Source organism: Lepidochelys olivacea, assembly GCF_965140295.1.
Source record: "Lepidochelys olivacea isolate rLepOli2 genome assembly, chromosome: 11".
Lineage (NCBI taxonomy): Eukaryota > Metazoa > Chordata > Testudines > Cheloniidae > Lepidochelys > Lepidochelys olivacea.
Genome location: NC_140421.1, coordinates 37,292,536 through 37,307,269, shown reverse-complemented (window position 1 = coordinate 37,307,269; position 14,734 = coordinate 37,292,536). Strand labels below are relative to the sequence as shown.

General features: G+C 42.3%; 1 protein-coding gene across 1 annotated transcript in view; it reads left to right on the top strand.

The window, feature by feature from the left end:
- Nucleotides 1-14,734, top strand: part of LOC311528422 (sodium channel protein type 2 subunit alpha-like) — a 202,780-nt gene that overhangs the window by 88,236 nt on the left and 99,810 nt on the right. Inside the window, 3 exon segments of the mRNA XM_084643439.1 lie at nt 2,055-2,196; nt 3,046-3,252; nt 11,152-11,442. Of these exon segments, the coding sequence (XP_084499565.1) occupies nt 2,055-2,196; nt 3,046-3,252; nt 11,152-11,442 (640 nt within the window).

Genomic DNA, 14,734 nt, shown 5'->3' with positions numbered 1-14,734 from the left:
ATAAAAGATCTTGAGCCATAGCTGTACTAACCTTTCTTTGCAAATTCATCTGTATTATTCAGCAGCAGCTCTCTGTTTTTCGGTCCAGAGAAGCTGGTTGTTAGCAAGGATTCCAGAGTCCATGTAAGGGAGATAATTCAGGGCTCCTATGTGACTCAAGGGATGTGATAGAAGGAGGAGACATGAATTGAAATCCTGACTCCATTGAAGTCAATAGCAAAACTCCATATTGACTTCAGTAGAGCCAGGATTTCCCCATGGAGCACTCTTCCTCCTCCAGTGGAGGATTTTTTATAAACATGGTGTGTATAAACTGCAAGGAAGGCAGAAAAACTCGGGAAAGGTAGATCTGGTTATGGTCTGGGCAGAAGCTCTCATTCTATTCATCAAGCTTCTGTGTATAAAAGGAAAAGTAAAGGCAGAGTCTACTTGCTCAGGATAATGCATTAGACCTAAGGGAATGTCATCTGGACCAGCCTACCTTTCAGAGCATCACAAGTCAGGTTGTGATTAACCTATTTTCATCCAAATCCAGTTGGAAAATCAAAAATGGAAGAGTTATGTCAAGAGTTATGTCATTGGGCTATACAGCTGATGGTTCAATCCGATTAATACGGGACAGTGGAGTTAATCCCCTCAGTCTCATTGTTTCTGGCTCTCTGCAGATTCAGGCATACTTCATTACGTCAGTTTACACTCTGTTTCTGTTGGAAGATTATTTCTGTAGCCGTGACAAGTAGAAACTTATTTATAGTTTAAATTAAACCTGAGTTTCTGCACATTCTGATCGTCATGGTGGCCACGTAACTACATCATTTGAGCTGGATTTGGACCACAGGCCATATGTTTAATACCCCTATGCTGTAGATTCACTTCAGATGCAGTGTTTGGTAGAAAGATGTTGCAGAACATGGTACTCCAGTAATCTTTAAGTCAGTTTTCAATTTTCTATATGGTTAAATTAAATCCTACTTCCTCCTTAGGGATAATTTACTGTTTCCCATATTCCAAGAGGAAGACTGATATGGAGGGGACAGAGAAGTAAAAATTCTGTGTTATCTATGAATTTTCTTTCTAGGATCCTCCATGTCTTCTTGTCTGACCCTCACATGTCCAAATTTTTTCTGGTTATTGCTGCCTTGTTAAACAATTTGAAAGGAAGACTGTATTTCTTGAAAAAATCTTTAAATTTTGTGCGAAGGCTCTGCAGCAAAATATTTGAATTGAATGGCACATTTAAAATTTTACATAGTATCTTTCAGGTTTGTAAGCTAACAATCTAGAGAGTTCTTCCTTCAGGGTAATAGCAGACATTTGGGCTGCCTCCAGTGGCTGTGAGATGGGGAACCACCAACTGTGAAAACTGACATGCAGGATTCTAGAAAGAAAATCCACAGGTAAGACCAATTTTTTCCCAATTCTGAAATTCACTAATTCCAGCTTGACTGATCAACAATTTGCCAAGAAATCTGATGGTCCAGCTCCTCTTCCAGACAAACTTCAGCAGTATATATCTATAGTGGGATCTAAGTACTGTAGTTTCATTACATTTATGAGATATACTCTCATACTCTGGGCCCCTTGTAGTCCTCTTTGGGGAAGCAGTAGCATCTTTTATGGAACTCCTGGGTTAAAGGGGAAAGCTACTTCCAATAAAGCTGTATATTTAGTGTCCTTGTAGAGATAACACAGAGCTTCTGGGAGAAGTATGCATCAGCTGGGTGATGCTCCTGTGGTTGCAGTTGGGGGCAGGTGACACTGAGTAGTGCTGCAGATGAAAAGTTTGTGGCAGCCAGAGGCTGAGCAGATAAGCAGCAGACCCTGGACAGATCAACGAGAGGGAGAGAGTGTGTGTGTGTGAGGGGGGTGTATGGTACAGTTTGTCATGCAATATCTTTAATCTCTTTCCCATTTATTTCTTGTTAACTTGTAAAATTCAGCAATCCGCAATGAGTCTCCTATTAATTAGTGAAAGTTATTCAGTTGAAAGACAATTTTTACTCTTTACCATTGTTAAAAAATCCAAACTAATTTAATTTAATTCTTTTTTTAAGTCAATGTCCAGAAGGATATACATGTATAAAAGCTGGTAGAAACCCAAATTATGGCTACACGAGTTTTGACACGTTCAGCTGGGCGTTCTTGTCACTGTTTCGACTGATGACTCAGGATTACTGGGAAAACCTTTATCAACTGGTGAGAATGTAGTGAAAACTATGTTTTGATATGTTAATGGTCTAAAATGAATTATGACAGAAAGAATGGTCTTTACATTTCTTATTACATAATGGTGTATTAAAAATTAAGAAGCCCAATCATAAAATGATATTGGGGAACATTGTAGACTAATAGGATTTTCAAAGGGGGTACCTTTATCCCAAACTGGCAGGATCATACAGAATTGTGAAACATATGCTACAGGATTTGTCATGCTTTCTATAAAGCTACACAGAAGCTTTTCAGAGCCCATTTTCATGACTGTATCAGGTTTCATTTGACACAACATTGTTATTTGTTACCTTCAGAACTGCAATGCTGTGCTTAAGCAGTGAATAGTTGTTATAATTTCAAAAGGTGGTAGTCCACTCTTAAATACCTTGAGTCCTATTTTTGATAGCCACAAATTCATGGCTTTTTATGATGGTGATTCTTCTTACAATAAGCTAGGATCTATTGTTTAGTTGATATTACTGATGGTGCTACTTTTAGGTATTCTGGCCAGTCGAAGGGGAAGATACAACTAATACTTTTTCAGTGCCTAAAAATCCCACGCACAAATGTCTTTTTAATTATTTACTTGGAATCTTCTCTCTGAGATGATTATTAAAATCTCATATCCCCCCTCCCCATAATTAAAACAGGATTCCTAAATCACACCACCTTTCTCTCATACACACACTCACATTTTTCATTTATTTTCATTTTGATTTATAAAATAAATATTCTCATATTCAATATGAACAACTGTCTTTGATATAGATACATAATCATTTTCCTAATTCTCAAATTAATCAGTTTGTATCATTGCCCCCCTCCCCCCCCCAGACTCTACGTGCTGCTGGCAAAACATACATGATATTTTTTGTTCTGGTGATTTTCCTGGGTTCTTTCTATCTGATTAACTTGATCCTGGCTGTTGTTGCCATGGCCTATGAAGAACAGAATCAAGCAACCCTAGAAGAAGCAAAGCAGAAGGAGACAGAATTTCAGCAAATGCTTGAACAGCTGAAAAAGCAACAAGAAGAAGCTCAGGTATCTGTATCCATACATTATTGTTCTTTTACCTAAAAATGTAACATTGCATACATAAATTAGTGAAACATAGTATATAATTTAGTGGAAACTAGGAAAACAATAAAGCTTCCACTTTTTTTAACCAATGTCAGATTTGTTGTGATAGTACATGTGAGATACACCTAAGAATGGGCCTATCATTGAAGAAATTTCTAAACTTTTAAGTGTTAATGGAGATTCAAAATGAGCAGTTGCGGTTGTTTGGGTGCCCTAAGTGTACATTTCCTATCTTACTGTGTTTGGATTTCTTTTTACAGTAATCTTAATTCTCGATTTCCTGAGTTTATACTACTTGATTTTGGGGTAATTACAACATCACTGTAATGTTTTTTGCCTTTAAATGACTGATATTTACTCTCAGCGTTTATTCCACTTTAAAGTGGTTTTTTGTCCAGGAATGTGCTTCTTAAAAAGTAATCTAAAATGTCATAGATGAACATACTAAACAAGAAACTTTAAAGGTATTATACCATCTTATATGTCCAATGAATTAAGTATATGTAATATCAAACCTAAATCATTTTTTAAAACTTTTTAAGGGCATCCACCAGTACACCAGAGCAGTGCAAAGAAACCAGAATCCACCAACCAGTTAAATTGGTTTACAGTTGCTTTGCATTTGAAGTGTATTGGTGAATCTGACCCTTAATTTGAAATGGACTGGTTGGTTTAGTAGGCTGTGTTAGTGAGACCAGTGCTGTGTGAAGTGTGTGTGGGGGGGAGAGGGAGCATGGTGGGAGGGAGGGCAAGGTGAGCCCATTCTCTGCGTCCAAAAGTCTCTGCTTTAAGAGCTCCCTCTATGAACCTGCCTCAGTTCCTCCAGCAGTGTTTCCTGAATGGATAGTGGAGCTAAGAAAGCAGTGTCCTGGGGACTCAAGCTAGTATGCAGTGACAGAAACGTTAATAATGACAGGTTTCAGAGTAGCAGCCGTGTTAGTCTCTATCTGCAAAATGAACAGGAGTACTTGTGGCACCTTAGCCCTGGTCTTCACTAGGACTTCAGGTCGAATTTAGCAGCATTAAATCGATGTAAACCTGCACCTGTCCACACGATGAAGCCCTTTATTTCGACTTAAAGGGCTCTTAAAATCGATTTCCTTACTCCACCCCTGACAAGTGGATTAGCACTTAAATCGGCCTTGCCGGGTCGAATTTGGGGTACTGTGGACACAATTCTACGGTATTGGCCTCCGGGAGCTATTCCAGAGTGCTCCATTGTGACCGCTCTGGACAGCACTCTCAACTCAGATGCACTGGCCAGGTAGACAGGAAAAGAACCGCGAACTTTTGAATCTCATTTCCTGTTTGGCCAGCGTGGCAAGCTGTAGATGACCATGCAGAGCTCATCAGCAGAGGTGACCATGATGGAGTCCCAGAATCGCAAAAGAGCTCCAGCATGGACCGAACGGGAGGTACGGGATCTGATCGCTGTATGGGGAGAGGAATCCGTGCTATCAGAAATCCGTTGCAGTTTTCGAAATGCCAAAACCTTTGTCAAAATCTCCCAGGGCATGAAGGACAGAGGCCATAACAGGGACCCGAAGCAGTGCCGCGTGAAACTGAAGGAGCTGAGGCAAGCCTACCAGAAAACCAGAGAGGCGAACAGCCGCTCTGGGTCAGAGCCCCAAACATGCCGCTTCTATGATGAGCTGCATGCCATTTTAGGGGGTTCAGCCACCACTACCCCAGCTGTGTTGTTTGACTCCTTCAATGGAGATGGAGGCAATACGGAAGCAGGTTTTGGGGATGAAGAAGATGATGATGATGAGGTTGGAGATAGCTCACAGCAAACAAGCAGAGAAACCGGTTTTCCCGACAGCCAGGAACTGTTTCTCACCCTGGACCTGGAGCCAGTACCCCCCGAACCCACCCAAGCAGGACCCAGCAGGCGGAGAAAGGACCTCCGGTGAGTGTACCTTTTAAAATACTATACATGGTTTAAAAGCAAGCATGTGAAAGGATTACTTTGCCCTGGCATTCGCGGCTCTCCTGGATGTACTCCCAAAGCCTTTGCAAAAGGTTTCTGGGGAGGGCAGCCTTATTGCGTCCTTCATGGTAGGACACTTTACCACTCCAGGCCAGTAACATGTACTCGGGAATCATTGTACAACAAAGCATTGCAGTGTATGTTTGCTGGCATTCAAACAACATCCGTTCTTTATCTCTCTGTGTTATCCTCAGGAGAGTGAGATCTAATTCATGGTCACCTGGTTGAAATAGAGTGCTTTTCTTCAGGGGACACTCAGAGGAGCCCACTCCTGCTGGGCTGTTTGCCTGTGGCTAAACAGAAATGTTCCCTGGTGTTAGCCACAGGGAGGGGGGAAGGTTGAGGGGGTAGCCACGCGGTGGGGGGAGGCAAAATGTGACCTTGTAACGAAGGCACATGTGCTATGTATGTAATGTTAACAGCAAGGTTTACCCTGAAAGAGTGTAGCCACTGTTTTATAAAATGTGTCTTTTTAAATACTGCTGTCCCTTTTTTTTTCTCCACCAGCTGCATGTGTTTCAATGATCACAGGATCTTCTCCTTCCCAGAGGCTAGTGAAGCTTAGAAAGAAAAAAAAACGCATTCGAGATGAAATGTTCTCTGAGCTCATGCTGTCCTCCCACACTGACAAAGCACAGACGAATGCGTGGAGGCAAATAATGTCAGAGTGCAGGAAAGCACAAAATGACCGGGAGGAGAGGTGGCGAGCTGAAGAGAGTAAGTGGCGGGCTGAAGACAGGGCTGAAGCTCAAATGTGGCGGCAGCGTGATGAGAGGAGGCAGGATTCAATGCTGAGGCTGCTGGAGGACCAAACCAGTATGCTCCAGTGTATGGTTGAGCTGCAGCAAAGGCAGCTGGAGCACAGACTGCCACTACAGCCCCTGTGTAACCAACCGCCTTCCTCCCCAAGTTCCATAGCCTCCACACCCAGACGCCCAAGAAAGCGGTGGGGGGGCCACCGGCCAACCAGCCACTCCGCCACAGAGGATTGCCCAAAAAAAAGAAGGCTGGCATTCAATAAATTTTAAAGTTGTAAACTTTTAAAGTGCTGTGTGGCATTTTCCTTCCCTCCTCCACCACCCCTCCTGGGCTACCTTGGTAGTCATCCCCCTATTTATGTGACGAATGAATAAAGAATGCATGAATGTGAAGCAACAATGACTTTATTGGCTCTGCAAGCGGTGATTGAAGGGAGGAGGGGAGGGTGGTTAGCTTACAGGGAAGTAGAGTGAACCAAGGGGCGGGGGGTTTCATCAAGGAGAAACAAACAGAACTTTCACACCGTAGCCTGTCCAGTCATGAAACTGGTTTTCAAAGCTTCTCTGATGCGTACCGCGCCCTCCTGTGCTCTTCTAGCCGCCCTGATGTCTGGCTGCGCGTAACCAGCAGCCAGGCGATTTGCCTCAACCTCCCACCCCACCATAAACGTCTCCCCCTTACTCTCACAGATATTGTGGAGCACACAGCAAGCAGTAATAACAGTGGGAATATTGGTTTCGCTGAGGTCTAAGCAAGTCAGTAAACGGCGCCAGCGCGCCTTTAAACGTCCAAATGCACATTCTACCACCATTCTGCACTTGCTCAGCCTGTAGTTGAACAGCTCCTGACTACTGTCCAGGCTGCCTGTGTATGGCTTCATGAGCCATGGCATTAAGGGGTAGGCTGGGTCCCCAAGGATACATATAGGCATTTCAACATTCCCCACGGGTATTTTCTGGTCTGGGAATAAAGTCCCTTCCTGCAGCTTTTGAAACAGACCAGAGTTCCTGAAGATGTGAGCGTCATGTACCTTTCTCGGCCATCCCATGTTGATGTTGGTGAAACGTCCCTTGTGATCCACCAGAGCTTGCAGCACTATTGAAAAGTACCCCTTTCGGTTTATGTACTCGCCGGCTTGGTGCTCCGGTGCCAAGAGAGGGATATGGGTTCCGTCTATGGCCCCACCACAGTTAGGGAATCCCATTGCAGCAAAGCCATCCACTATGACCTGCACATTTCCCAGGGTCACTACCCTTGATATCAGCAGATCTTTGCTTGCGTTGGCTACTTGCATCACAGCAGCCCCAACAGTAGATTTGCCCACTCCAAATTGATTCCCAACTGACCGGTAGCTGTCTGGCATTGCAAGCTTCCACAGGGCTATCTCCACTCACTTCTCAACTGTGAGGGCTGCTCTCATCTTGGTATTCATGCACCTCAGGGCAGGGGAAAGCAAGTCACAAAGTTCCATGAAAGTGCCCTTATGCATGCGAAAGTTTCGCAGCCACTGGGAATCGTCCCAGACCTGCAACACTATGCGGTCCCACCAGTCTGTGCTTGTTTCCCGAGCCCAGAATCAGCGTTCCACAGCATGAACCTGCCCCATTAGCACCATGATGCATGCATTGGCAGGGCCCATGCTTTCAGAGAAATCTGTGTCCATGTCCTGATCACTCACGTGACCACGCTGACGTCGCCTCCTCGCCCGGTATCGCTTTGCCAGGTTCTGGTGCTGCATAACTGCTGGATAATGCGTGTGGTGTTTAATGTGCTCCTAATTGCCAAAGTGAGCTGAGTGGCCTCCATGCTTGCCTTGGTATGGCGTCCGCACAGAAAAAAGGCGCGGAACGATTGTCTGCCGTTGCTCTGATGGAGGGAGGGGCGACTGACGACACGGCTTACAGGGTTGGTTTCAGGGAGCTAAAGTCAACAAAGGGGGTGGCTTTATATCAAGGAGTATTTCAGACAGGACTTCACGGAGGGTTCCAATAAGAAATGGTGCACCTAAGTTATTGTTCTTATTGGAACAAGGAGGTTAGCCTGGCCTCTGATTGTTACATGGCTAGATTTACCTCGCTGCACCTTCTCTGTGAGTGACTGCAGTGTGACCTAGAGGAATGAGTCCCCTAGACAGGGGAGGAGACAAATGAGTACAAAACAAATCTGGTCTATTTCTTGTTTTGATCCACTCCATCTATCTTTTACATCTTTGGCTGGCAGCAGATGGTGCAGAAGGACTGCATGCCATCCACATCTCATGGCTGCTCGGCAGAAGATGGTACAGTACAACTGCTAGCCATCTTCATCTCTTGCCTGCCCGGCAGAAGATGGTACAGTACGACTGCTAGCAATCCGTATCGCCTGCCTGCTCACCATAAGATGGTTCAATAGGACTGACTGCAGGACTAAAGAGAATGACCTGGTCAAGTCACTCCAAATTTAGTCCCTGCGCCCATGTCTGCCCAGGCGCTCCCAGCCGACGTGGCCAGAAGCACCTCGGACACGACGAGAACGGCTACCAGTCGTACTGCACCATCTGCTGCCAGAAGGCAATGGGTTGCTGCTACTGTGTAGCAATGCCGTACCGCGTCTGCCCGCACCCAGGAGACATACGGTAACTGTTACCTGAGCGGGCTCCATGCTTGCCGTGGTATGGCGTCTGCACAGGTAACTCAGGAAAAAAGGCACGAAACGATTGTCTGCCCTTGCTTTCATGGAGGGAGGGAGGGAAAGGGGGCCTGACGATATATACCCAGAACCACCCACGACAATGTTTTAGCCCCATCAGACACTGGGATCTCAACCTAGAATTCCAATGGGCAGCGGAGACTGCGGGAACTGTGGGATAGCTATCCACAGTGCAACGTTCCGGAAGTCGACTCTAGCCTCGGTACTGTGGAAGCACTCCACCGAGTTAATGCACTTAGAGCATTTTCTGTGGGGAGACACACTCGAATATATAAAACTGATTTCTAAAAAACCGACTTCTATAAATTCGACCTTATTCTGTAGTGTAGACATACCCTTAGAGACTAACAAATTTATTTGAGCATAAGCTTTCGTGGGCTACAGCCCACTTCATCGGATGCATGCTGTGGAAAACACAGTAGGAAGATTTCATATACACAGAGAACATGAAACAATGGGTGTTTCTGTTACTTTCTTTGTTGGGCTTGTCCTGTAGTAGGTGACTTCAAGCATTCTTACAACTACAATACCCACCTGCTGAAGTGGAGAAACAGAATGACAGATCCAGAAGAGTACCCAGAAGTCACCTGCTTCAGGACAGGCCCAACGAAGAAAATAACAGAACGCCACTAGCCATCACCTTCAGCCCCCAACTAAAACCTCTCCAATGCATCATCAAGGATCTACAACCTATCCTGAAGGATGACCCATCACTCTCACAGATCTTGGGAGAGGCAGTGCTTGCTTACAGACAGCCCTCCATCCTGAAGCAAATACTCACCAGCAACCACACAACAAAACCACTAACCCAGGAACCTATCCTTGCAACAAAGTCCGTTGCCAACTGTGTCCACATATTTATTCAGGGGGCACCATCATAGGGTCTAATCACATCAGCCACACTATCAGAGGCTTGTTCACCTGCACATCTACCAATGTGATATATGCCATCATGTGCCAGCAATGCCCCTCTGCCACGTACATTGGTCAAACTGGACAGTCTCTACGTAAAAGAATAAATGGACACAAATCAGACGTCAAGAATGATAACATTCAAAAACTATTCGGAGAACACTTCAATCTGTCTGGTCACTCGATTACAGACCTAAAAGTTGCAATATTACAACAAAAAAACTTCAAAACCAGACTCCGAGAGACTGCTGAATTGGAATTAATTTGCAAACTGGACGCCATTAACTTAGGCTTGAATAAAGACTGGGAGTGGATGTGTCATTACACAAAGTAAAACTATTTCCCCATGTTTATTCCCCCCCCTACTGTTCTCACACGTTCTTGTCAACTGCTGGAAATGGCCCATCTTGATTATCACTACAAAAGGTTGGGGAGTTTTTGTTTTTCTCCCTCTCCTGCTTGTAATAGCTCACCTTAATTGATCATTCTCATTATAGTGTGTATGCTAACACCCATTGTTTCATGTTCTCTGTGTATATAAAATCTTCCTACCGTATTTTCCACAGCATGCATCTGATGAAGTGGGCTGTAGCCCGCGAAAGCTTAGGCTCAAATAAATTTTAGTCTCTAAGTTGCCCCAAGTACTCCTGTTCTTTTTGAGAAACTTTAAAGAACAGAGACAGTGGGACTGCTTAATCAACCAGTGAGAATTCTTGACATGTATGCAGTCTTCCTTTTACTTCCTGACTCATTGTAACAGATAGAATTGATTTAATCAAAATTAGCTGTAGAGGAAGGATGATTACTTGTTTCCTTTGATATCTCAGTGTCCACCTAAGAGTTACGTGAACGTGTCTGTGTTATTTATAATAATAAAAATTACATACAATTAGATATATACAACTAGATACAAAGCTGCAAATGTAGCTTAATTACAAGCTGATTTCTTCAAATATAGTCTATGCATAAGGTTTCAATTAATTTTAACTGTTTGGGGAGCTTGAATTTCTGTATTTTTCCCATTGTTAACATAATTCAGGACAAAGAAAATACTAAGAGAGATACTAAATTTCTTAAAGGATACAAGTTTGAATTAATATTATCAGTTCTCAGAAAATACTCTTTAAATCCAGTATGCAAATGCTGATGTGGGGAGGAGATGCTGTATTTATCATACAGAGCAAAGAGATTGAGTCCATGCTTTAAGTGTAAAACATGGACTCAATCTCTTAGCTACAGAGTTGTGACCAGCACTTCCCTAATACATTATGGGCTTCATCCTGTTCTCCTCACTTACTTAGCATTTACTAATTATTTCAAGTGACATTTTTTGCAGAAATGAGTAGGATTTGGCCATATACATAAAAGCCAGTTGGAGTAAATTTGGGAAAACAAGGTATGCTGTTTCAAAAGAGCAATGCTTTTTATAGTAAGTAGTAAAGGATTTGGTAGTTAAATGCATATTTGATATTTTAGTGTTTTAATAAGTAGTCAATCTTTTCGTATGCCAGGCCATAGCAGAAGCAGCTGCTGAGTTAAGAGATTTCAGTGGCGAAGATAGGATTTGTGGGCTCTCGGAGAGTTCTTCACAAACATCGAAGTTGAGCTCAAAGAGTGCTAAAGAAAGGAGAAACAGAAGGAAGAAAAGAAGACAGAGAGAGCTTTCTGGAGGAGAGGACAAGTTGGATGATGAAAAGCTTCCCAAATCTGATTCAGAAGGCAGTATCAGAAGGAAAGGTTTCCGTTTCTCTTTGGAAGGGAATAGACTGACATATGAAAAGCGTTTCGCTTCCCCCCACCAGGTACTGTTATAACTAATGCAATTGTAATTTTTTAGCACAGTGATCTGTTTGACATGCAGATTGTAGTAATGTACAAGGCACAGCATTGTGACTAAACTGCATGATTGTAAAAGAGAGGGATAATTAAGGGAAAGTTTTTGTTACTTAGTAAACCCTGAAAACATTCCCCAAAATAATATCAATAAAACAGCTGTTCAATATCTTGATGTTTTGATAATATAAATGTGCACTACTTGCCACTGAAATCTACATTTACTCACAGCTAAAACCTCCTAACCTGTGCTTTCATATACATTAAAAGGAATTGTTCATTCTTGCTGCTCTAGGGTCCCTGTGGTCTAGGATGATGTAGTAGTATTTAATGCTAGTAGTCAATAACATTGTCAATTCTTTTTCTTTTTGTTTTTATTTTAATGAGTCCATATTCATTATACACAAATTTATAATACTGTAAAGGTTCACGGAATGATGGAAATGTATGCATTTTTCATATTGAAGTAATTCAGTGCAGTATACCTAGAAAGGTGATTTGTTTTCTCTTTTTTCATCATTCAGTTACCACTTTACTGTAATGCTGTATGCATCTTTTCACTTCCAGAGAATGAACAGCTATTTCAGCTAACAACCTTTTATGTACTTGAAAACAATTATCAAGTCTCCCACTCAGTTTTCTTTTCTCCAGACTAAACAAACCATTTTTTTCAATCTTCCTTCATAAGTCATGTTTTCTATTATTTTTCTTGCTCTTCTCTGGACTTTCTCCAATTTGTCTACATCTTTCCTGAAAAGTGGAACCCAGAACTGGACACACAATTCCAGCTGAGGCCATATCAATGTGGAGTAAAGTGGAAGAATGACTTCACATGTCTTATTTACAACACTCCTGCTAATATATTCCAGAATGGTGTTCAGTTTTTTGCAGCAGTGTTACACTGTTGACTCATATTTAGCTTGTGATCCACTATAACCCCCAGATCCCTTTCCACAGTACTCCTTCCTAGGCAATCATTTCCCATTTTGTATGTGTGCAATTGATTGTTTCTTCCTAAGTGGAGTATTTTGCATTTATCCTTTTTGAATTTCATCCTATTTACTTCAGACCATTTATCACGTTAGTCCAGATCATTTTGAACTTTAATCCTATCCTCCAAAGCACTTGCAACCCCTCCCAGCTTGATGTCATCTGCAAACTTTATGTGTACTCTCTATGCCATTATCTAAATTATTCATGAAGGTATTGAACAGAACCAGACTCAGGACCAATCCCTGCGGGACCATGCCTGATATGCTCTTCCAGCTTGACTGTGAACCACTGATAACTATTCTCTGGGAATGGTTTTCCAAGCAGTTATATATCCACCTTATAGTAGCTCCATTTATGCTGTATTTCCTTAGTTTGTTTATGAGAAGGTCTTGCAAGACCATATCGAAAGACTTACTAAAGTCAAGATATACCACATCTACTACTTCCCCCCATCCACAAAGCTTGTTACTCTGTCAGAGAAAGCTATTAGGTTGGTTTGACACTATTTGTTTTTGACAAATCCATGTTGACCATTACTTATCATCTTATTATCTTTTCAGTGTTGGCAAATGACTACTTATTTGTTTCATTATCAAAAAAGTCATTTAGCACTTCTGCCATTTCCACATTTTCTGTTATTGTCTTTCCCCCTCATTAAGTAATGGGCCTATCCTGTATTTGGTCTTCCTTTTGCTTCTAATGTATTTGTAGAATGTTTTCCTGTTACCCTTCATGTCTCTAGCCAGTTTAATCTCATTTTGTGTCTTGGCCTTTCTAATTTTGTTCCTACATGATTATTATTTATAGTCATCCTTTGTAATTTGACCTAGTTTCCACTTTTTGTACGACTCCTTTTTTGAGTTTCAGATCCTTGAAGATCTTCTGGTTAAGCCAGGATGGTCTCTTTCCATACTTCCTATATTCGTTACATAGTGGGATAGTTTGCTCTTGTGTCTTCAATAATGTCACTTCGAAAAACTGCCAGTTCTCTCAAACTGTTTTTCCTCTTAGACTTGCTTCCCATGAGAACTTACTTACCAACTCCCTGAGTTTGCTAAAGTCTGCCATTTTGAAATCCATTATCTTTATTGTGCAGTTTTCCTTCCTACCATTCCTTAGAATCATGAACTCTACCATTTCATGATGACTTTCACCCAAGCTGCCTTCCATTTTTAAATTCTCAACTAGTTCCTCTCTATTTGTCAAAATCAAATCTAGAATAGCCTCTCCCCTAGTAGCTTTCTCCACCTTCTGAAATAAAAAATTGTCTCCAACTTGTTGGATAATCTGTGCCCTGCTGTATTATTTTCCAACAGATGTTTGGGTAGTTGAAGTTCCCTATCACCAGCTAGTTCTGTGCTTTGGATGATTTGCTTAGTAGTTTAACAAAGCCCCATTCACCTCTTCTTCCTTGTTAGGTGGTCTACAGTAGACCCCTACCATGACAACAGCCTTGTTTTTTACCCCCTTTATCCTTACCCAGTACCCTTACCTTATCCTTTCAACAAGTCTGTCTCCTATTTCCGTCTCAACCTCAGTTCAAGTGTATACATCTTTGATATACAAAGCAACACGTCTTCTCTTTTTTCCCTGCCTGCCCTTCATGAGCAAGTTGTACCTTTCAATACCAATAATCCAGCCATGTGTATTATCCCACCAAGTCTCTGTGATGCCAGCTATGTCATAGTTCTGTTTATTCATTAGTATTTCTAGTTCTTTCTGTTTATTCCCCATACTTCTTGCATTAATATACAGATATCTAAGATACTGATTTGATTCCCCCTCTATGTTCCCTCTTGTCTCTCCCTTGTCCCTGTTATAATGGTCCATGTTCCCCCCAGATTCTGGCCCTCCCAGGCCTCCATGTCTTGAACTTACCTGTTGATTTTTGTCTCCATCCCCTGATGAACCTAGTTTAAAGCCCTCCCTCACTAGGTTAGCCAGTCTGTATCGGATATACTCTACCCCTTCCTCAACAGGTGGACCCCATCTCCGCTCAGCTGTTTTTTCCAGAACACCCCATGGTCAAGGAAGCTGAAGCCATCTTGGTGACACCATCTGCCCAGCCATGCATTCACCTCCTGGATGCATAGTACAAATAGGTCTCTAGAATTTCCAGAAATCTTGGTTTACCAGATACTCAGAATAGGTAACATAGCTTAATGCAGATTTTTTCAAATAATTACTTTTTGGTTTAAATTTAGCAACTCCGATGAACAGTGATCTCTGGGGTCATGTCTGTACTCTTTCTCTGTTTTATTTCAATCC